Consider the following 24,659-nt stretch of genomic DNA (forward strand, 5'->3'; position numbering starts at 1 on the left):
CCAGAGGGGCCACTCATGGGTCCATGGTGGGCTTTAAGTGGGACCCATATAGCTGTTCTTTATATGGGCCCATTTGGGTCCCAAATAGGTGTTAAAAATGGGGCCCAAGTGGGCTACAAAAAGGACCCTTATGGGGCCCACATGACTTAATCATGGGTCAACCCATACATGGCCCCTTTATGGGGTTGTTATGGGACCACAAGGGGTGAGATTCGGGTCCCATTTATTAATTTCCATTGATTTCTGTGGGTGAACTTAATGTGTACTTAATCTTACTATAGACAATTCACTGTCAAACCATTTCAAACCTCAGTTACAATGTAAAACTGTGCCTGACCAAACATAGAACTAATATTAGTTGATTTTATGTGCTGCTCTATGATTAAAATTACATGGTTGAGTATTTAAACTGTGAAAAATAAATGACTTTAACTCAGAATGTGTAAATCACATTTAATTCAAATTAATTCAAGTAAACAAGAAACAGGAATAACAGAATTACTAATGTAGAATAGTTCACTGGTGGGTCTATGCAGATTCCTCGACTGCACACCTACAAAACAGTAAAGAAAGAGAAGACAGAAAAGGCAATTTAGTACATTTTAAAATACTACCATTCACAGCAGCATCTAAAAAAACATGCATCAATATAATTAAGACGTATCCTAGAATCTCATCAGTGAATTGTTCCCACCTCTGCCTCACACAGTAATAACTTATGCCGGGGGACCATTCATGGAATCCAAAACTTATGAATGTAACAATTAAAATATCAACCTTGCGTCTAAACTTGACTCTTAAACGAATATTTGGTCATTGCCAAAAGCCAGTGATTGAACAATGATTCTGATCAGCTGAAAGATGTAAGTCACACCTCGGATCACGGTGGACCAGAAAGTTCAACGCACTGCTACTGAAGGAAACATATGCAAATAGAAAAAACACCGGTAAATTAATAAAACATCTTCATCAGTTAAACACCACGTGCTGCAAATCCTCACAACACAACTAAATACAGAAACGTCCTGCAAATCCTCACAACACAACCAATTCATTTACACTGCAAACAGCACAGAACACAAAATAAATGTTTCATGGGGACCCCCAACAAGTGACGACCCCGGGACTGCTTGTTCAGTGTCACTTGTCACTTGTTGTGGTCCCCTTAAAACATTTATTTTGTGTTGTGTGTTTGGTTGTGTCGTGAGGATTTGCGGCGCGTTTCTGTGTTTGGTTGTGTTGTGAGGATTTGCAGCGTGTTTCTGTGTTTGGTTGTGTCGTGAGGATTTGCAGCGTGTTTCTGTGTTTGTTTGCGCCGTGAGGATTTGCGGCGCGTTTCTGTGTTTGTTTGCGCCGTGAGGATTTGCGGCGCGTTTCTGTGTTTGGTTGCGGCGTGAGGATTTGCGGTGCGTTTCTGTGTTTGGTTGCAGCGTGAGGGTTTGCGGCGCGTTTCTGTGTTTGGTTACGTCGTGAGGATTTGCGGCGCGTTTCTGTGTTTGGTTGCGTCGTGAGGATTTGCGGCGCGTTTGTGTGTTTGGTTGCGTCGTGAGGATTTGCGCGCGCTTGTGTGTTTGGTTGCGTCGTGAGGATTTGGCGCGTTTCTGTGTTTGGTTGCGTCGTGAGGATTTGCGGCGCGTTTCTGTGTTTGGTTGTGTCGTGAGGACTTGCGGCGCGTTTCTGTGTTTGGTTGCGGCGTGAGGACTTGCGGCGCGTTTCTGTGTTTGGTTGCGGCGTGAGGATTTGCGCGCTTTCTGTGTTTGGTTGCGTCGTGAGGATTTGGCGCGCTGCTTGTGTTTGGTTGCGTCGTGAGGACTTGCGCGCGCTTTCTGTGTTTGGTTGCGGCGTGAGGACTTGCGCGCGTTTCTGTGTTTGGTTGCGGCGTGAGGATTTGCGCGCTGCTTCTGTGTTTGGTTGCGGCGTGAGGATTTGCGGCGCTTTCTGTGTTTGGTTGCGCGTGAGGATTTGCGGCGCTGCTTCTGTGTTTGGTTGCGCGTGAGGATTTGCGCGCTGCTTCTGTGTTTGGTTGCGGCGTGAGGATTTGCGGCGCTTTCTGTGTTTGGTTGCGGCGTGAGGATTTGGCGGCGCGCTTTCTGTGTTTGGTTGCGGCGTGAGGATTTGCGGCGCGTTTCTGTGTTTGGTTACGTCGTGAGGATTTGCGGCGCGTTTCTGTGTTTGGTTGCGTCGTGAGGATTTGCGGCGCTGCTTGTGTTTGGTTGCGGCGTGAGGATTTGCGCGTTTCTGTGTTTGTTGCGCGCGAGGATTTGCGGCGCTTCTGTGTTTGGTTGCGCGCGAGGATTTGCGGCGCTGCTTCTGTGTTTGGTTGCGGCGCGAGGATTTGCGGCGCTGCTTCTGTGTTTGGTTGCGCGCGAGGATTTGCGCGCGCTTGTGTTTGGTTGCGGCGCGAGGATTTGGCGGCGCTGCTTCTGTGTTTGGTTGCGGCGCGAGGATTTGCGCGCGTTTCTGTGTTGGTTGCGGCGTGAGGATTTGCGGCGCGTTTGTGTGTTTGGTTGCGTCGTGAGGATTTGCGGCGCGTTTCTGTGTTTGGTTGCGTCGTGAGGATTTGCGGCGCGTTTCTGTGTTTGGTTGCGTCGTGGATTTGCGGCGCGTTTCTGTGTTTGGTTGCGCGTGAGGATTTGCGCGCGCTTCTGTGTTTGGTTGCGCGTGAGGATTTGCGCGCGCTTCTGTGTTTGGTTGCGTGTGAGGATTTGCGGCGCGCTTCTGTGTTTGGTTGCGGCGTGAGGATTTGCGTGCGTTTCTGTGTTTGGTTGCGGCGTGAGGATTTGCGGCGCGTTTCTGTGTTTGGTTGCGGCGTGAGGATTTGCGGCGCGTTTCTGTGTTTGGTTGCGGCGTGAGGATTTGCGGCGCGTTTCTGTGTTTGGTTACGCCGTGTGGATTTGCGGCGCGTTTCTGTGTTTGGTTGTGGCGTGAGGATTTGCGGTGCGTTTCTGTGTTTGGTTGCGTCGTGGATTTGCGGCGCGTTTCTGTGTTTGGTTGTGGCGTGAGGATTTGCGGCGCGTTTCTGTGTTTGGTTACGTCGTGTGGATTTGCGGCGTGTTTTCTTCAGCTGCAGTGTGTTGATCTCTCAGACACTGTATAGATGCCTTGAGGGTAAGTACTTTATAAGATATTTTTTTCATCTAAGGGTGGAGTATTTTTTTAAGTAAACAGAGGCAAAAACAGTGATTGGGATAAAATATTATGAATTGTGCAGCCCTAGCTATAAGGTTATATGACTTACACTTCCGGCTGTACTGCCCTCTGATCATGGTCCCGCTGAGCTCTCAAAACACGGTTTCCTTCTCTGTTTGCATTTGTGAACCATTTACCAAGTGCTGTCTCCAGATCTTCCTTACTAACAGTTTTCAGCAAAGGTTCTGCTTCAGGCTTCCTGTAAAGCAAAAACATTAATATAAAGTAGAGCATGCTACTGCATCAACCAGGGCACAACCTATTATTTGTATACATGCAAGTTACATGAGCGTTTATTATCTTTAACGTAATCATAACGTATCATATTTTTAGTAATGTTTAGAAATGATATAAATATGAACGTTTTTTATCACCTCTACTTATTTAACCTAAAATAAAAAAAGTATTGTCACAATCACCTCAGAGCTTTTCTCTGTGTATTGTATATACACATGTTATAAAGGTAGTGAAAGAGAAAGAGACTCCACAGTGCTTTTACTGTTTCACCCTCCTGTTATCATGAGGACACTATATGGAGAAAACACGGGTGAAAATGGTTTGAAAAGTCATTATTTCCACATTTTAGTAGACAATGTCCTAGTTATCTGACAATCATTAAGAATGTTCAGTTTTCCACAGGTGTTTATTTCTGAGGTAAACCAGTTCACTCTCCACACTGACCTTCGTTATATCGTGCCTGTAACTTTAATAACCACAAATCTTTCAGAAGTATACATGAAATAAAAACAACAGAAACAACAGTAAAATGTGATTAATTTAAAACAAAAGATAATTTCTTACCGTGACAGAGAGGTCAGGTTCTCCAGGTCAGGTCAGGTTCTCCAGGTCAGGTCAGGTCAGGTCAGGTCAGGTCAGGTGCTCCAGTGGTAGTGAGTGATGACTGTTTCTTCAGAATCAGAAGGTGGGAACACAGGAGCTAATGGAAGACTCTGTGAGCTGCACAATTTTTCAGTTTTTATTTGTTAAAAAAATTTTAAATATCCAATAAATTTTGTTCCACTTCATGATTGTGTCCCACTTGTTGTTGATTCTTCACAAAAAATTACAGTTTCATATCTTTTGTTTGAAGCCTGAAATGTGGCAAAAGGTCGCAAAGAAGGCCGAATACTTTCGCAAGGCACTGTAAATTGAATTTATCATCAATTGAATAATATAGCTAAATATAGCCCAAATGTGGCCCATACAGGGCCCTCGAATAAACAAAATGGGCAACCTAACTGGGGCCCACAACCCTGACTAAACTGGGGCCCACATTCAGCCCATCAAACTGCCCACTCTGACCCCATGCCCACGTGATGCCCATATAACCCAGATAAAACTCATGTGGGACCCACATGGACATGTTGGCTGGGTATTCGGACACCTGACTACTACAGCTTCACGTGCTTCTTCTCCCCACACTAGTGTTATAGAGCAGTGCAGTAGAACAGAGAGCTGCAGGAATCTCATACAGTGAGAACTTCATCACTAAAGCTGAAACACAATGATCACAATTTAACACTTCTCCTTTCACTGGAGCCACAGCTGCACCTTCACATTGATCATCTCCAGCAGAAGTGTAGATATTCACCTCATCACATTTTGTGCATTTTTTCGTGTATTGTGGTTTTCCTGGGGATTTTAAATAAAGTGTGTTTTTGTGGAAATTCTACAGGTAAAAACTCACAAAAGTAGAAACGGCCCATGAAAAAGCTTAAGAACTGTTTTGAACTGTTTTGGCGACTTTTCCTCACAACATCCAGCGTATTGTAAAAGTCCTTGTAAGTGAATCAGTTTCTTCTCCTCCATCAGTCATATTGAAATGAATAGAACAGATATTAAATCTACATGAATATATTTGAGTAGTGTTTGTGTGTGTGTGTGTGTGTGTGTGTGTGTGTGTGTGTGTGTGTGTGTGTGTTAAAGAGGAACATGGCGGTTCAGATCCGGAGTCTGGTGGAAGATTACTCCAGATACCTGAAGGCCTTCGAGTTGTTTCTGGAGCGCTCGTCTGAACACCAGAGTATGAGGGACTTCATCAATAGTACACTTCCTGACATCCTGACCACGTACGCAGACACACACACACACACACATACTGCATAAAGGAAGGGAGTCGCACAAAACAAGATGTGCTTCAGCTTTTTAATAATAAACTCTTCCTCAACTGAACAATCATCAAAAAGAGCAAGTGTTACATTACCTTCCTGTGTGTGTTAATGTGTGTTATTGTGTGTGTTAATGTGTGTTATTGTGTGTGTGTTTGTGTTGGTTAGTGTGTTTTAATAGTGTTTGTGTTAATGTGCATTAATCTGTAAGTGTAAGTGTTAATGTGCTTTAATGTGTATGTGTTAATGTGTGTGTAGATGTGTGTTTGTTAGTGTGTTTGTGTATTTATGTTGGATAGTGTTTGTGTTAATATGCATTAATCTGTAAGTGTATGTGTTAATGTGTTATTGTGTGTGTGTGAATGTGTGTTTGTTAGTGTGTTTGTTGGTGTGTTTGTGTGTATTTGTGTTGGATAGTGTTTGTGTTAATGTGCATTAATGTGTAAGTGTATGTGTTAATGTGTTATTATGTGTGTGTGTGAATATGTGTTTATTAGTGTGTTTGTGTATTTGTGTTGATAGTGTTTGTGTTAATGTGTAAGTGTATATATTAATGTGTTATTGTGTGTGAATGTGTTTTGTTAGTGTGTTTTAATAGTGTTTGTGTTAATGTGTAAGTGTATATGTTAATGTGTTATTATGTGTGTGTGTGTTAATGTGTTATTATGTGTGTGTGAATGTGTTTATTAGTGTGTTTATTGGTGTGTTTATGTGTATTTGTGTTGGATAGTGTTTGTGTTAATATGCATTAATGTAAGTGTATATATTAATATATTATTATTATGTGTGTGTGAATATATTTTATTAGTGTGTTTGTGTATTTATGTTGGATAGTGTTTGTGTTAATGTGTGTGTGTGTTTGTGTATATTTATGTTGGATAGTGTTTGTGTTAATGTGCATTAATGTGTAAGTGTATATATTAATGTGTTATTGTGTGTGTGAATATGTGTTTTATTAGTGTGTTTATTGGTGTATTTATATGTATTTGTGTTGATAGTATTTGTGTTAATGTGCATTAATGTGTAAGTGTATGTGTTAATGTTATTGTGTGTGTGAATGTGTGTTTGTTAGTGTTTGTTGGTGTTTATGTGTATTTGTGTTGGATAGTGTTTGTATTAATGTGCATTAATATGTAAGTGTATATATTAATGTATTATTATGTGTGTGAATATGTGTTTTATTAGTGTGTTTGTTGTGTGTTTGTGTATTTGTGTTGATAGTGTTTGTGTTAATGTGTGTTATTGTGTGTGAATGTGTTTATTAGTGTGTTTGTGTATTTATGTTGATAGTGTTTATATTAATATATTATTATGTGTGTGTGAATATATTTTATTAGTGTGTTTATTGGTGTGTTTGTGTATTTATGTTGGATAGTGTTTGTGTTAATCTGTAAGTGTATGTGTTAATGTGTGTTATTGTGTGTGAATGTGTGTTTGTTAGTGTGTTTGTGTTGGTTAGTGTGTTTTAATAGTGTTTGTGTTAATGTGTGTTATTGTGTGTGAATGTGTTTTGTTAGTGTGTTATTGTGTGTGTGTGTTTGTGTGTGTGTGTGTGTGTGTATGTAACTCAGTGATCATTTACATTAAATGGTTTAAACACACAGTATTTATGAGTTTGTCAGTTATATATTATGGTTTCTATAGTAACTGCTGAAGCTCATTAACAGATTCATTAAAAAAAATCATATCTAATGGTAGAGATGGTTCACTTTTCTCTAAGGAGCTGTTTATTTGAGGTAAGGAAGGAGTCTCCAGTGCGAGAGCTTCAGAGTCAGAGGCAAAACTGTAGGACTCAATTCTCTGACTCCAGGCTGTGACTATAAATAGTGGTGTCAGGAAGAGTTTTTCTACTCTAATAATACTGTAATACATTAATAACAATCTCTCTTTTAATCACTTTCTCCCTCTCTCTCTCTCTCTCTCTCTCTCTCTCTCTCTCTCTCAGAGTTGGAGCAGGAAAATCCACCCTGAATGTGATGGGAGTGGGAAGTGGATCAGGTATAAATATTGTATTATTATATGATATATAATTTATAGTTGTATCAGTGTATAAGTGTGTGATGTGACACACCACCTGCAGGAGACATCGATCTGGAAATTCTCGCACAGCTGCACGCTAAACATCCCGAGGCCAGAGTGGAGAACGAGGTGGTGGAGCCCAGCGGGGACATGCTGTACAAATATAAAGGTTTTACACACACACACACACACACACACACACACACACATACATACATCTGGATTTATTGTTTTCGTCTGTGTCTGATTTGGGTGTATAATATAGACTAGTATATGTATATTATAGGGTGTATACTACAGCTAAAAGGAGCTTCACAATAATAATTGCTTATAACGTGTAGAGTATATCTTATAGACTGTATGTACTTAGCTTATAGGGTGTAAATTACTGTTATAGGGTACACACTATAGCTTGTAGTGTGTATAATGTAGCTAATAGGGTGTATACTATAACTTACAGGGTATATAGTTTAGCTTACAGTGTGTATGGTACAGCTTGTAGTGTGTATTGTACAGTGTGTATAGTGTAGTGTGTATGGTATGGATTATAGTGTAAAATGTGTAGTGTATATGGTATAGCTTATTGTGTGTATGGTGTACTGTGTATGGTATAGATTATAGTGTGTATAGTATAGTGTGTATGGTGTAGATTATACTGTGTATATTATAGTGTGTATGGTATAGATTATAGTGTATAGTATAGTGTGTATGGTGTAGATTATAGTGTGTATAGTATAGATTATAGAGTGTATAGTATAGTGTGTATGGTATAGATTATAGAGTGTATAGTATAGTGTGTATGGTGTAGATTATACTGTGTATAGTATAGTGTGTATAGTATAGTGTGTATGGTGTAGATTATACTGTATAGTATAGTGTGTATGGTGTAGATTATACTGTGTATAGTATAGTGTGTATGGTATAGCTTATTGTGTGTATAGTGTACTGTGTATGGTATAGATTATAGTGTGTATGGTATGGATTATAGTGTGTATGGTATAGATTATAGAGTGTATAGTATAGTGTGTATAGATTATAGTGTATAGTATAGTGTGTATAGTGTGTATAGTGTGTATAGTGTGTATAGTGTGTGTGTGTGTGTATGTAACTCAGTGATCATTTACATTAAATGGTTTAAACACACAGTATTTATGAGTTTGTCAGTTATAAATTATGGTTTCTATAGTAACTGCTGCAGCTCATTAACAGATTCATAAAAAAAAAAAATCATATCTAATGGTAGAGATGGTTCACTTTTCTCTAAGGAGCTGTTTATTTGAGGTAAGGAAGGAGTCTCCAGTGCGAGAGCTTCAGAGTCAGAGGCAAAACTGTAGGACTCAATTCTGTGACTTTATAAATGGTGGTGTCAGGAAGAGTTTTCTACTCTAATAATACTGTAATACATTAATAACAATCTCTCTTTTAATCACTTTCTCCCTCTCTCTCTCTCTCTCTCTCTCTCTCTCTCTCTCTCTCTCTCTCTCTCTCTCTCTCTCTCAGAGTTGGAGCAGGAAAATCCACCTTGAATGTGATGGGAGGGAAGTGGATCAGGTATAAATATTGTATTATTATATGATATATAATTTATAGTTGTATCAGTGTATAAGTGTGTGATGTGACACACCACCTGCAGGAGACATCGATCTGGAAATTCTCGCACAGCTGCACGCTAAACATCCCGAGGCCAGAGTGGAGAACGAGGTGGTGGAGCCCAGCGGGGACATGCTGTACAAATATAAAGGTTTTACACACACACACACACACACACACACACACACACACACATACATACATCTGGATTTATTGTTTTCGTCTGTGTCTGATTTGGGTGTATAATATAGACTAGTATATGTATATTATAGGGTGTATACTACAGCTAAAAGGAGCTTCACAATAATAATTGCTTATAACGTGTAGAGTATATCTTATAGACTGTATGTACTTAGCTTATAGGGTGTAAATTACTGCTTATAGGGTACACACTATAGCTTGTAGTGTGTATAATGTAGCTAATAGGGTGTATACTATAACTTACAGAGTATATAGTTTAGCTTACAGTGTGTATGGTACAGCTTGTAGTGTGTATTGTACAGTGTGTATAGTGTAGTGTGTATGGTATGGATTATAGTGTAAAATGTGTAGTGTATATGGTATAGCTTATTGTGTGTATGGTGTACTGTGTATGGTATAGATTATAGTGTGTATGGTGTACTGTGTATGGTATAGATTATAGTGTATAGTATAGTGTGTATGGTGTAGATTATACTGTGTATATTAGTGTGTATGGTAGATTATACTGTGTATAGTATAGTGTGTATGGTGTAGATTATACTGTGTATAGTATAGTGTGTATGGTGTAGATTATACTGTGTATAGTATAGTGTGTATGGTGTAGATTATACCGTGTATAGTATAGTGTGTATGGTGTAGATTATACTGTATAGTATAGTGTGTATGGTGTAGATTATACTGTGTAGTATAGTGTGTATAGTATAGATTATAGAGTGTATAGTATAGTGTGTATGGTGTAGATTATAGTGTATAGTATAGTGTATAGTATAGTGTGTATGGTGTAGATTATACTGTGTATAGTATAGTGTATATGGTATAGATTATATAGTGTATAGTATAGTGTGTTTAGTATAGATTATAGAGTGTATAGTATAGTGTGTATGGTGTAGATTATACTGTGTATAGTATAGTGTGTATGGTGTAGATTATACTGTGTATAGTATAGTGTGTAGTATAGATTATATAGTGTATAGTATAGTGTGTTTAGTATAGATTATAGAGTGTATAGTATAGTGTGTATGGTATAGATTATAGAGTGTATAGTATAGTGTGTATGGTATAGATTATAGTGTATAGTATAGTGTGTATGGTATAGATTATAGTGTATAGTATAGTGTGTATGGTATAGATTATACTGTGTATAGTATAGTGTATGGTATAGATTATACTGTGTATAGTATAGTGTGTATGGTATAGATTATAGTATAGTGTGTATGGTATAGATTATACTGTGTATAGTATAGTCTGTATGGTATAGATTATACTGTATAGTATAGTGTGTATGGTGTAGATTATACTGTGTATAGTATAGTGTATGGTATAGATTATAGAGTGTATAGTATAGTGTGTATGGTGTAGATTATACTGTGTATAGTATAGTGTGTTTGGTGTAGATTATACTGTGTATAGTATAGTGTGTATGGTGTAGATTATAGTGTGTATAGTATAGTGTGTATGGTATAGATTATAGTGTGTATAGTATAGTGTGTATGGTAGATTATACTGTGTATAGTATAGTGTGTATGGTATAGATTATACTGTGTATAGTATAGTGTGTATGGTGTAGATTATACTGTGTATAGTATAGTGTGTATGGTGTAGATTATACTGTATAGTATAGTGTGTATGGTATAGATTATACTGTATAGTATAGTGTGTATGGTGTAGATTATACTGTGTATAGTATAGTGTGTATGGTGTAGATTATACCGTGTATAGTATAGTGTATGGTGTAGATTATACTGTGTATAGTATAGTGTGTATGGTGTAGATTATACTGTGTATAGTATATTGTGTATAGTATAGATTATATAGTGTATAGTATAGTGTGTTTAGTATAGATTATAGAGTGTATAGTATAGTGTGTATGGTATAGATTATACTGTGTATAGTATAGTCTGTATGGTATAGATTATACCGTGTATAGTATAGTGTGTATGGTGTAGATTATACTGTATAGTATAGTCTGTATGGTATAGATTATACGTGTATAGTATAGTGTGTATGGTGTAGATTATACTGTGTATAGTATATTGTGTATAGTATAGATTATATAGTGTATAGTATAGTGTGTTTAGTATAGATTATAGAGTGTATAGTATAGTGTGTTTAGTATAGATTATAGAGTGTATAGTATAGTGTATGGTATAGATTATACTGTATAGTATAGTCTGTATGGTATAGATTATACTGTATAGTATAGTGTGTATGGTGTAGATTATACTGTGTATAGTATAGTCTGTATGGTATAGATTATACTGTGTATAGTATAGTGTGTATGGTATAGATTATAGTGTGTATAGTGTGTATGGTATAGATTATAGTGTGTATAGTATAGTGTGTATGGTATAGATTATACTGTGTATAGTATAGTGTGTATGGTATATGGTGATTATTAAAGCTTATATGATGTATGGGTGTGCATGGTACAGTGTGTATACTATAGTTTAAAGGGTGTACAGTTAAGCATGTAAGCTATAGGGTATGCTGAAGGGTATAGGGTGTGTATTACAGGTTATAGATTGTGTAGAGTTTGTATTATACCCTATAGTCTGACTGGATGTGTGTCTTATATTAAACGTGTTGCAGTTTTAGTAGCGAAGACACTGGGCCTGGATCACATCACCTTCAAGTTCAATAAGATGACAGCTTCTGAGTTCGAGAGCGACTGGAAGCAGAGAAACACAGACAGGAAGTTGGACTTCATCCACATGATCCAGGTTTGTACCTCAATTTATCTTTAATTCTTTACCAATAAACTATTTATGTACGTGATGAATGGTCACATCCCTGTCGCTCCCCAGATGATGTACTATGTGAAAGATCCAGAGGCGACGGTTTCCTTCTTTCGAAGCTTACTGCACAAAGACGGCAAACTCCTCATCATCCTGGTCTCAGGTAAACCCTTCACAATTTACAAGTATGCATTTTTGTACGAGCTCACCTGTAAAGCGTGAGGAGAATTTACAAAAAAAACAGGACAGTGATTGCAGAGTTAGACAGCTAATTCAATGTGCCCCCTGCAGGAGATAGTGGGTGGGTCAGGTTGTGGAGAAGCTTCAAAGATTAGGTGCACAGTCGTTGTGTCACGACTGCAGATCTCAACAGTTTCTTAGGTGCCAAAGGAATCCTTTACGAGAGCTATGGTTTCGAGTCCAGGATTGACATCACAGAGTGTTTCACAGCCAAAGATGAGAAAGGAGAGCTGATGCTGGATTTTCTGACCGAGATACTGGAGTTCAGTAAGAACATTTTTCAGAGCTGAAGGCCGGAGTACTGGAGCTCCTCAAACACTCCGAGTGCAGCCGTGAGGTGGACGGCAGGGTCATGTTCAACAGCAACATGGAGGCCTTAGTGATTGGCCTGTGACTGGAGATGGAGTTTTATACATTTTTCACAAACAAATATATTCTAATCTAATACTTGATTGGGAAAACACTGCTAGGACACCTCTTATAAGAAATCCTCTCAGGGAAGCGTATGCTAGCTAGCTGACTGATGCTACTTGGAAGATTATGAACGATTATAAGCTTTGTTGAGCTTTGCTCAGATTTTCTCATTATACACAAGTGGCTAGCATTAGCACAGATTTTACTGGACATGTTTACAATTAATCTTGACTTAAAGTATCAGCTTATCCTTGCTACATAGATAAAGTTAGCTGGCAGACGATAAATATTTTTACGAGCTTGATTGAAAAATCCGGTCAGGTTTGCGTCATTTGCTAGCATTAGCACTGAAAGTGTGGAGATTTTTATATACATTTTATATACTGTTTGGCTTTACTTCAAGCATATAACACAAATTATGCAACAATTTTCTATCAAGTAATCGTATTAGTTACTTGTTAGGAAAATGTTGCGTTATTTTGTTAATTTGAGATAAATTCTTAAAATATCAATGTAAAAAATACAAACATGTCTGGTACAATCCATGCTAATGCTAGCCACTTGGGTATAATAAAAAACCTGAGTAACGCTGATAATTGTTTATAATCTAGCTAGCTAGCATAAGCTACCCTGACAGGATTTCTTATAAGCAGTGGCCTAGCAGCTTTTATTAAAATAATAATTTTTCTGTTTTCAAATCAAGTACTAGATATTAGCTATATTTAATCAGCTGGCTTGCTAGGGTTAGCGTTAGGGACAACACAGGTAATTATGTCTGGTTTTAACCAATTAAGAGTTAACGAAAATATTGATTACTTATTAATTATTTCGTTTGTTTAATAAGCTTGACTTTTAAACCACCTCAGACATTCTGTCAGGTTTGCCACGTACCATGCTAGCTATGCGGCTTCAGCAGGAATGATCATGAAGGTGTTTTTAGCCACATGGCTAGCTTTCATTTAATGTAATTAATTATTAAATTAAGTGAAATATTAACCCCCAAAAAAGAAATGTATAATTTCTGTCAGAAATCTTGTCAGCGATATGCTTAGATTAGCCTACTGGCTTGTGTAAGATGGAAAATGTATAAATGTTTTGAATCCGGCTTTAGAAATCGAGCCATAGAGCTCATATTTAGCAAATCGGCAGAAGAAATATGTTAGCAATCTGAGTGATATATAGAGAAAAGATTTCTGAGGTGTTATTTACTTAGCCTGCTAACTAGCTGGAGAATAATGAGCAATAAGGAGTTCAATAAAATCTGATTTGTTGGGTCTAATCAGATGTACTAATGTTAGATTTAGTAATGTTAATGTGGTGTTATCTGGAGGATTGATTTTTGACCTGCCTCATGAAAAACAGAAATCCTCACAGAAATCCTGTCAGATTTGACTAAATTAGCCTGCTTGCTAGAATTAGGTGGGAAATTTGAAACATTTTATAAATCTGACTTCAAATTTATCCCAGAAATCCTGTCAGGATAACAAATGCTAGCGAGATGTCTATCAGTTTTTGTAGATTTTCTCATGGTAGCCTGAACAATTAGGAGTTAGCAGCAAAGCGCATCAACTTTAATGAATAAAAACATGACACAATCAGGAAAAATCATTTTATAGCATTTGTTGGTTTTAAACTTCTTTTCTCTTAATCAATTAAATCAGCACAAATTAAATAGATTTTATCAAATGTAATAAATGGAAAAATGTCCTTAAATATTTTACATTTGTTAAACCCTATTGGGGTAATACAGATGAGTATTCAAGTGTGTGTGTGTGTGTGTGTGTGTGTGTGTGTGTGTTTCACATTTAATATTGAACTTTTTAAAGATATGATCTACTTAACTGTTCTACTTCTTTTAGCACACTGTTAAAAATCTCTTCATTCCTTCCACCCTTCATTCATTCACTCCTTCGATATACAAAATTGTCAGGATTTTCTCCTTTTAAAAAAATATTAGGAGCCGTACATAAAGCGCTAAAGAATCCATATCATGAGACTCTCGTAAGAAAAAGAAGAAGCCGAGACTTCATGCAAAACAAAATTGGAGTTTTACAAAGCACTACAAAATGTATTTCTGTTACGGGGCGAAAAGCCACAGGGAAAAATATGTGTCAATTGAGTTGGAAATTAAACAAACTTGCAGTCCGCCACTTAATACGTTCCTGAGGTAACTTTTAAAGATTTGATCTATTTTCTGCCCTGTATGAATACGTATATTGTTACACCCTTAATGTGTAATTATATGTAGTTATACCCTTAATATATATATATATATATAGAGAGAGAGAGAGAGAGAGAGAGAGAGAGAATCCTTACTGCACCCCAGGAACCTCCTCACCTTCTCACCTACATCAGTACCTGACGTTACTAACACCCTTGTGACTGAAAGAATCTCTATAAGCTCTATGAAAGACAGTGTCTGTTACACGGCTTGTATCTAAACAGTAGCTACCAAGAAAGTCATTGTTCACTGTCTTCCTCCTTCCTTTCACAACTATTTCTCTCGGGAGTTTTTCTTTTGGCATCGTCGTGCATTTAAAAGTCACCATCGGTGAAGCTTTTCACTGAAGTACAGTAACAAAGTATTTGTACTTCCCTCCTCTGCCTATGACCAGGTTTCCGCTAACTTTTGGCAATAGTGTATGTGTGTGTGTATATATATATATATATATATATATATATATATATATATATATATATACAGTGGAATACAGTGGAACCCAATTATCTTGATTTTACTTACCTCGGTTAACTCGACAACCCTATTAAGTCGACGTTTTTGAAGTGGAACCGCCAAATTCTCGCTTTTTCTAAGCATTTTTTATCGGTTATGTCGACTTTTTTTTATGTCGCCGAACCCTGATATCTCGAGCACAAGGGGGGAAAAATTTGCCATTTAACGTTGGTTATCTCGGTGCAGCCGCAGAAGAACTCGCGCAAGTGGTGGAAACATCAAACCTTACAGCTGCTACAGGTGTTGTATTGTATACTGGTGAATCTCTGCTGTTAGTTAGTGCACATATGCCTTTTGTTGTTAAATGTTATGCGATGAACGGGAGGCGAAAGCCGCGCATGGTAGGAGCGCAGAGCGGAACGTGGATGAGCAGCAAAAGTGAACACCGGCAGGATCGGGGAATCCGCGATGTGCTTTGGGAAGAAAAGAGCAGCCGTTGAGAGAGTGCCGGTGGGAAGACACGTACCGGGATACGCATGTGCGATAACAACAACCGCCGTGAACCAACATATACCAACAATAACGGACAGTGAGAGTGTGGAAGTTTAAATAGGAGCTGGTGATGATGATAAACGAGCACCATATGTGCGCGATTGAAGCGGAGCTTCAGAGAAAGCGGCCGAGAAAACACCTGACACGCTGAAGGGGGCCGAAGGGGGCGTGGCAGGTGGATTCCTGACAGATAAACATGTACTGTATGTATTTTATAGCACATAACACTACACATAACACATAACACTTTTAAAATTACTAATAATAATAATATAATAAATAATAATTCTAAATTAAAATTATCCCTGCATTTCATATCACATGAATATCAGCTTGAATTTGAACTCAACCTTTCGTCTTTCCGGGTTTTAAAGTCCAGAGGTTTAGATGTTTTAATTGGAGGTACACAATAAAACTTCTGGCAAAAAAAAATATCTTGTGACTTTGTGACTGGAGTAACTGTGTGTGTTTATAAAGCCAGTGAGTGAAAGTAATGGCACCATGTGAAAAATCAAGAACGCTCTCCTAAACTGGCAGCACCGACTTTGCAGAGCAGTGGTTCACAGCTGGAATCTTGCAGGTCCAGCCATGCGTGCTCTACCCATACACGCCTCCTTGTTATCTAATTAGCTAAATGCTAATTCTGTAATAAGCCACAGATCCATCAGGTGTGTGTTCGAGCGAAAAAAAAGAAATCCAGGAACGTTTTCTGCATGACTTCTTCAGAAGTGTGTCTCAGTGGTGTTACACAAGTGTGCACTCCAGACCTGTGACCTTTTATATGCTTTTCCCTTGTGCTAAAACCCTCGCTCTTTTTTTCCTCCTCAGACAAACAACATACAGGTACAAGTGATTAACAGCTACTGAGTTGTTTTTATATTAAAAAACCTTGGAAGCCCCGCCCACAAAAGTTTGTGGAAACCTGAGCACAAGACTGGATCCATATAGACATTCCACATAGGATCCTGATTTGCTGTTATAATGAGCCTTCTGGGAAGATGTTCCACTAGATTTATGGAGATTCCTTCAGACACAAGGGTATTAATAAAGTCAGGTAATGATGTTGGTGAGAAGATGAGGAGGTTCCTGGGGTGCAGTCAGTGTTCACATTCATCACAGAAAAGCAGATTCCCATGGAAAGCAGATCTTCCTGGAGCTGGCTTTCATGCTTCTGCATGATAAAATTGTGTGTCTCCAAACCCACATGCAGTCACAAATGGCTGGAAACATCTGGTCTCCCAATTCTTTTGTCCATGTAGTGTGTAGTCCTGCAGCTCTTGCTGTTTCAGCTAAGATGACATGATGAACATCAACGTACCACCAGTGGTGAACAGTAATGGAGAAAATGTAATATGTTACTGTACTTAAGTTGCTTTTTCACGTATCACGTGTTTCCATTTGGGGAGATTTTTACTTTCACTTCACTACTTTCAAACTTTTTACTCGACTACATTTAGTGAAATCAGTAATTTCTTTTTAAAAAACGTAACTGGTGAAACACGCAGCGAGTCACCAATCAGGATCGAGCGCACGCTCTGTTTTACACGTGTTCTGATCGGCGCTTAGTGAATCTACTGATCACCAACATACAGTTCAGCATCAGTTCAACATCAAGCAGAACATTTAGAGAGGAATAAATGATGAAGAAACTCCAGACTCGAACTCGACACAACACACGTGACCTCATTTACGTGATTTTTTGAAGTATTTGAAAAGAAGGTTTTGTGTTCATGATCATTATAATAGAAATCAATCAGTGTTTGAGTCTTGAATATCATTCTATTAATAGATCAGTGTGCTGAGAGTCACATTCGAGTCTTTACACAGAAACTGAGGTGATTAAGTAAAGAGTCTTGTGATAAAAATTATAACAGGAACATTATAGTTATAATAAATCACTACTTTGGATACTTAAGTTCATTTGAAGGCAAAAACTTTTGTACTTTTACTGGAGTCACATTTTACTGAGTGTTGCTACTTTTACTCAAATACATGGTTCTTGTTCTTCATCCACCACTGTGTACCACATGCATTAAACTTCACTGTCTCATTGCACCGCCTGCAGGACAGAGCGGGTGGGGCAGGTTATGGAGAACCTACCGAGCTCAGCTCTGCAAGACCGACATCAGTCAGTGCGTCACGACCGGAGACATCAGGAACTTTCTGGACGCTGAAGGAATCCCCTACCAGAGCCACACCCTCGTGTCTCAGATGGACATCACTGAGTGTTTCACAGCTGGAGATGAGAAAGGGGAGCTGCTGCTGGACTTTCTGACTGAGGTACTGGAGTTCAGTAAGAATGCTTCTCCGGAGCTGAATGCTGGCGTTCTGGAGCTTCTCAAACACCCCGAGTGCAGCCGAGAGGTGGACGGTAGAATCATATTCAACAACAACCTCGAGGCCTTGGTGCTCAGCCCATAAAGCTGAAACAGGAAAACTTACAACGAGATAGATTTCAACAACGAATCAAGTTTACACAAATCTTGTATTTGTTTTATATCTGCAACATAGAGAATAGAGTGTAGAGTACCTGTGAGAAGTGTGGAAGCACAAAGTCTTTGGTGGGTTTTCAGACACATGCGTGTTCCTCTGCAAGAACTTTTTTGTCCAAACAAATCTATAAATGTCCAGATGTTCCATTTTAGTTTAACTGAAAAATCCTCCCTTTTACAATTTGTTTCTCCAAACATTCAGCTGAAATAATTTGTCTTGCCTCTTGTGGAACTCGCCAAAGACGTTCTTCACTAGTTCTTTATGATCCAGTTCATCCCATTTAGTTCAGTAGGATTTATCTTCAGTGACTGGGCCGTGATAGATATCACTCCAGACCACTACAGAACTCGGATCATCTGCATGAGTCTCAAAGACCACAAGACTCCACAAGTTTCCACCCTTTTTTTCACAGGCTCTGTAAGTAATATAAAACACAATCATTCATGGAAATGTGTGAATTAACCGATTAGACTGTGAATTTTGCTTTATAATGAGACGGACTGTGAGTGTATTTGGCATTATGAACAAATACCTAATAAAATAATATAAAAAAAAGAATTGGTTGTGAACAGTCGTATTATATATTATAAAGATAAAGAGCCGGTTGAATATCGATGAAAATGTGTGGCACTTGCGATGTTAAACGAACCGCAATACATGTTTTTAAACAGCAGTGGTGCTAAACTGTATACTGTTAACTCTCTTTATAGGTGCAATAGCATCGAGCTGAAGCATGAAACTGTAACAAACATGGAACAGCATTTGTGTGGATGTGGATGTTGAGGATTGTGTCGTGAGTTCAGTGACTAAAAATAAGTGAAAACTGGAACTGACTTGCTTCATATACATTCAACATTTATTGTGATTGTCTCATAGTCAGTGTGAATAGTGGATTGTGATTGGCTGGAAGAAGTTCATGTGTGAATACTGGATTGTGATTGGCTGGAAGGAGTTCAGGTATGAATAGTGGATTGTGATTGGCTGGAAGGAGTTCAGGTATGAATAGTGGATTGTGATTGGCTGGAAGGAGTTCAGGTGTGAATAGTGGATTGTGATTGGCTGGAAGGAGTTTAGGTGTGAATAGTGGATTGTGATTGGCTGGAAGGAGTTCGGGTGTGAATAGTGGATTGTGATTGGCTGGAAGGAGTTCAGGTGTAAATAGTGGATTGTGATTTGCTGGAAGGAGTTCGGGTGTGAATAGTGGATTGTGATTGGCTGGAAGGAGTTCTGGTGTAAATAGTGGATTGTGATTTGCTGGAAGGAGTTCAGGTGTGAATAGTGGATTGTGATTGGCTGGAAGGAGTTCTGTGAATAGTGGATTGTGATTTGCTGGAAGGAGTTCTGGTGTAAATAGTGGATTGTGATTGGCTGGAAGGAGTTCAGGTGTGAATAAAGTCGCCAAAACCGTTCTAAACAGTTTTTGCGTTTTTTCATTGTGTTTATACTTTTGCGTTTTCTTTCCTGTAGAATAAAAAAACCCCACACAATTAGCCTTTGTTTGATGAGGTGAATATCGATGCTTCTGCTGGAGATGATGTATGTGGAGGTGCAGTTGTGGCTCCAGTGAAAGGAGATGTGTTGAATTGTGATCATTGTGTTTCTTGCTTTAGTAACAACGTTCATTCCTGTGTGTGATGCAGCGCTTTGTTCTACTGCACTTCTCTACAATACTGATGGTTTCTGTAGCTAATGATGGTGTGAAGGAGAGGATTGATTGTGCAGGACACCACTGAAGTTCTACTGTAGGTGTGAAATGCATGGCAGTAAATATTAGTTTGCTAAATGGAGTTCTAGGTTTATTGGTAGTTTTGTGAGATTTTATTGAGCAGTGTGGGTTTGATATTCCAGGCCGTCATGCTGCATTTTACACTTCAGAAATCAATATTTTTAATGCTGTCTGTTTTCAGGTTCATAAATAACTGAGCTCAACCCAGTCGATTCCATGATTTTAGTTTCCTTAGTTTTTCAGAAATGTCCTGAAAGTGTTCCACATTTGGATAAAAATAGAAACTCTTAGCAATTCTAAATTCTCTCACCAGGAGAAAGAAAAACAAAGACACAAAGCTATAAATGTATATATAAGGATATAAATATAAAAAAAAACATGTAGGACTCCATATTTATAATCCAGAGAGATAAACTGACTAGAAATCCAATCGCTGCCCTTTTCAGATCAAATGGAAAAGAAGTGCTGTGTTTTGTGAAGAACGTCGTCGCTGTTCGTTGCACAGACGTGATGTTACTGCGAACAGACACTCGCTAATGATCAATTAGCAACATTCAACAAAGACAAATCGCTTGTGAAAGATCATAGCTGCATTTATAACTACATTTATTGTTATATTAGTGTAGTACTAATATTAAAAGTAGAGCGTCTGTGAAAAGTGTGGAGTGTTTTATGGTTTTTAAGAGACGAGCGCGTGCCGCTTTTGTTTTTCTGCGACAAACTCGGTAATGTGACGGTGTGAAGATTGACAAAATAAAAAATCTATAGACGTCCAGATGTTCCACTTAATTTTCATTGAAAAAATCCTCCATCAGCATGAAGAACAGCTTCACACTCTCAGCATCTGGAAACTTCATTTCTCCTAACGTTCAGCTGAAATGCTTTGCTGTGTCTCCTGTAAAACTCTCCAAAGATGTTCTTCACTAGATGGAGGTTTCTTGTTCCTCTCAGAGGAGTTCAGTAGGATTTAGGTGTGGTGTCTGGGCAGGTCTTTCCATGAAGATATCACTCCAGACGTCTGTCTGCTCTTTAAATAATGTACAGAACTCAGACGTGCGCTTCAGCTCATCGTCTTGTACCATCCAGACAGAACCAATAGTGATGAAGTGTGGAACGGGAGCCGTGTTGGTTCGCTTTCACTTCCTGGAACCTTCTCTGCTCCAAAACAACCCCAAACCATGAAACTTCCACCTCCATGTGTGAGTGTGGGGGTGAGGGAGTCTGATCACATCTTCTCTCTTCTTCTCCTTCTTACATAAGTTCTTCTGTTAGAGACACAAATGTTTCATTAGATCTCCACAAAACTTCCACTCATTCAGTGTCCAGTTCTTGTGTGTCTCTGGTTTTTACAGAGTTTGTTACACAGAAACAGAAGAAACACGCAGCAGAACAGACTCAATGTTTCCACACTGTAGTGGTGGCATTAAAAGCGATATCAGCAGAAGAATACATAATATTATTAGTAATAATTAATAATAACCAGTTGTAGAAATGGCGGTAGTAGTAATTGTAGAAGTTAAGAAAAGTAGGAGTGATTGTAGTGTAAGCAATAATATTAGTTGTAGTTTAAACATCAGAAATGGTAGTAGCCATACCCATCCTTTTCTGTCTAATTCTTGGATATATATACACTACATTTCCAAAAAACAAAGTATTGGGACAGATGGTCATAATTACGGTATGTGATTTTTGAGCATCACATTCCACATTTAGTCCCGATCTGCTCTTCTAATTCACTCCACTCTTCTGAGAAGATGTTCTGCTAGATTTTTGGAGTGTGTTTATGGATATTTGTGTTCATCAGCCACAAGTGTATTATTTTTTTCTATTACATGTTATAATCTCTATAAATGTGTATGTGACAAATAAATTAGATTTGATTTGATATGACTGAAGTGCACTGCAGATATTGTGCATTTTGTTGTTATTTGTGCTCTAGCGCCTCCTTTTGGCCCTCTGTGAGAGTACAGAGTGAGTGTGTGGGGATTGGGATCGATATTTCAGGTGTAGATGTTTTTCTTATTTCTTTTTGATCCACATGTTTATCGTGATCAACATCAGCGATCCTTTTTGGACAGCAGAAATTCCCTTTATAAGTTATTTTTTTCTACATAATAAAAATGGGGGAAATACTACAATTCAAAGCAACAGAAACAAGAAAAGACTTCCAGAATGATTCGGAACATCTGTAAACCACTGGTTCATTAATATCAGGTGTGCTGGTCATGAGGGAAATATATCAATTCTAACATCATGTAAATAACTGTAGTACAATTTATATATAATCCTTGATATAAGAAAAAGTGCATTTCCCCCTGCAGCTGAATCTTCTTTCTCATTAACATTATATAGATAAATAATGCAAAATAGATCAGTAGGCAAATAAATAAATAAGATGTAACTCCTGACAGTTAGGACTTTCTCTAGTTTATTTGAGATATATATGCAGGGAGAAGAGGTGGAGAAGGTGGAGGAGTTCAGGTACCTGGGGTCAACAGTGTAAAGTAATGGAGAGTGTGTCAGAGAAGTGAAGAAAAGAGTGCAGGCAGGGTGGAGTGGGTGGAGAAGAGTGATAGCAGGAGTGATTTGTGATAGAAGAGTATCTGTGAGAGTGAAAGGGAAAGTTTATAGGACTGTGGTGAGACCTGAGATGTTGTATGGATTAGAGACAGTGGCATTGAGTAAAAGACAGGAGGTGGAGCTGGAGGTAGCAGAGCTGAAGATGTTGAGATGTTCGTTGGGAGTGATGATGGACAGGATTAGAAATGAGTTTATTAGAGGGACAGCACATGTAGGACGTTTTGGAGTCAAGGTGAGGGAGGTGAGATTGAGATGGTTTGGACATGTGCAGAGGAGGGACATGGGGTATATCAGTAGGAGAATGCTGAGGATGGAGACACCAGGAAGGAGGAAACGAGGAAGACCAAGGAGGAGGTTTATGGATGTGGTGAGGGAAGACATGCAGGTGGCTAATTTGAAAGAGAGCTGAAAGAAGAAGAAAGAAAGATCCCGAATCCAAGTACAAGGTGTCTGTGCTGAGGAAAACAATCCCTGGATAGTTACGAGGAGGAAACTTTAAGGGGGAACCAGTGATATTTAATTCTGTTCTAAATACTTCTCATGTAAAACTCTACTTTAGAGTACAAATTTGCATTCATCATAATTTGACATTGACAGCCATCTTAATGGTTTCTAAGCGATTACTATCCACATTAAACTCATTTATCTTTAGGCTGTCCATCTAGGAGGTCATCCTCAAAACAAGTGAATATTCCAATTTATGAGAACTCCATCCAGAAGGATGGATCATGCAGCTCTGGAGAGCAGAAGTGGTCGGGATCACATGGTTCTCAGAAGGGGCATGTGTAGCTCAACAGTGAGAAGAACATGGATCATCCTTCCTGCCAATCCAGTAAATCTGTGGACAAATTAGCCCAAATTGTGGGATTATAAAACACTTTCTTGTGGTTTTGTCAGGAATGAACATAGCGCAGTGTGTGTGATATGTTCAGCTCTGGATTGAAGGTCCACCTGCTGTAACACAACAAAATATAGAAAAAGTGAAGCGCTGTGAATATTTTCCGGATGCACTGTGAATAAACTGGAGGAGGTAAAAGTTTGTAGAAACTTTATGTTGTCTAGAAAAGTCAAGTCTAAAAGTTTAAAATCGGGCATTAACAATGTTTCAGAAATCTGAGAGTTTGTAACATAATGGTGTCATTTATTTTAATCATATTTTTCACAACTACATTTGTGTTTAGTATTTGTGGATTTATAGTCTTTTCAATTTGAATTGGTAAAATGAGTAATATTTGTATATAACTGGGCGTATTAAAGTAGCAACATTTTATGTTAAATTCACTTTTAAGATGCAGGTTTCTTTAGTTTAGTAGCTCATTGCTGCCATCTACTGGAAATCGCATACAATACTGTGCAGGAATAACAGATGTAATTATTCTTGCTGTTTTTTTTATCATTATATCTGCAGCACCTGTATATTTTTTGGCAATAATCATCTGTATATTGTATTTATAATTTGCAGTATAAGACCTTTAACTCTCCAATGGTCCCTTGACATTAATTGAAATCTCCTTTAAAGATATTGGTAGAACCTAATTTTTGCAATAGATTGGCTTGCATCCATTTGGCATCCATTTGTGTTGGTTCCATATATTTCAGCAGAAGACCAAATATTTGCTTTATCATCCTTGTCAAGCTGCCAGTGCTCAATATTGAGGTAAATGATGAGTTCTGCGGTATCTGGATCGGACCTGTTGTCCAAGTTCCCAAGAAAGATGAATCATTTCCTGGGCTTTAGAAGGACCCACAGGGTATTCCATGTTGTCTAATGCCTCACTTTTGCAAACTGAAATGCAAAACATAAAAATGATTAGACTAAGTAATATCAGCAGCCTCCTTTGACTTCAGTCTTCCAGTCCATTGAGTAAAACTAATTTCTTTGGGCCTCAACTAAGAAAATGCTTAGTGTTCCTACTCATTTACTTTTCTGGCATTTGGCAGACCCCCTTATCCTGAGCAACATCGTTATCACTTTTATACGAATGAGCAGTTGAGGTTGAATGGCCTTGCTCAGGGTCCCGCAGTTCAGCTTCCTCGTGCTACAATTCATACAAGTCAGATCCTTCTGATCAGAAGTCAAACTTCTAAACCTGGTTTTTGATTTTCTGCTTTTACGCTGTGTATGAAAATTGCAGCTC

General features: G+C 38.4%; 1 protein-coding gene across 4 annotated transcripts in view; it reads left to right on the plus strand.

Annotated features, from left to right (window-relative positions):
• The window catches only part of hnmt (histamine N-methyltransferase), a 19,450-nt gene extending 677 nt beyond the window's left edge, over nt 1-18,773 (plus strand). For 2 of the 4 annotated variants that reach the window (XM_046845594.1, XM_046845593.1), the window contains exons 2-8: nt 4,865-4,970; nt 5,116-5,258; nt 7,243-7,295; nt 7,378-7,485; nt 11,697-11,827; nt 11,912-12,005; nt 17,788-18,773. In XM_046845594.1, coding sequence (XP_046701550.1) covers nt 5,122-5,258; nt 7,243-7,295; nt 7,378-7,485; nt 11,697-11,827; nt 11,912-12,005; nt 17,788-18,143 — 879 coding nt within the window. In that variant the 5' untranslated portion in view covers nt 4,865-4,970; nt 5,116-5,121 and the 3' untranslated portion in view covers nt 18,144-18,773. The remainder of the gene's footprint in view (nt 1-4,864; nt 4,971-5,115; nt 5,259-7,242; nt 7,296-7,377; nt 7,486-11,696; nt 11,828-11,911; nt 12,006-17,787) is intronic. The other 2 variants (XM_046845595.1, XM_046845597.1) reach the window with 2 other exon arrangements.
• The last annotated feature ends 5,886 nt before the right edge of the window (nt 18,774-24,659 follow it).

This window comes from Silurus meridionalis, chromosome 3, assembly GCF_014805685.1.
Source record: "Silurus meridionalis isolate SWU-2019-XX chromosome 3, ASM1480568v1, whole genome shotgun sequence".
Classification (NCBI taxonomy): Eukaryota; Metazoa; Chordata; class Actinopteri; order Siluriformes; family Siluridae; genus Silurus; species Silurus meridionalis.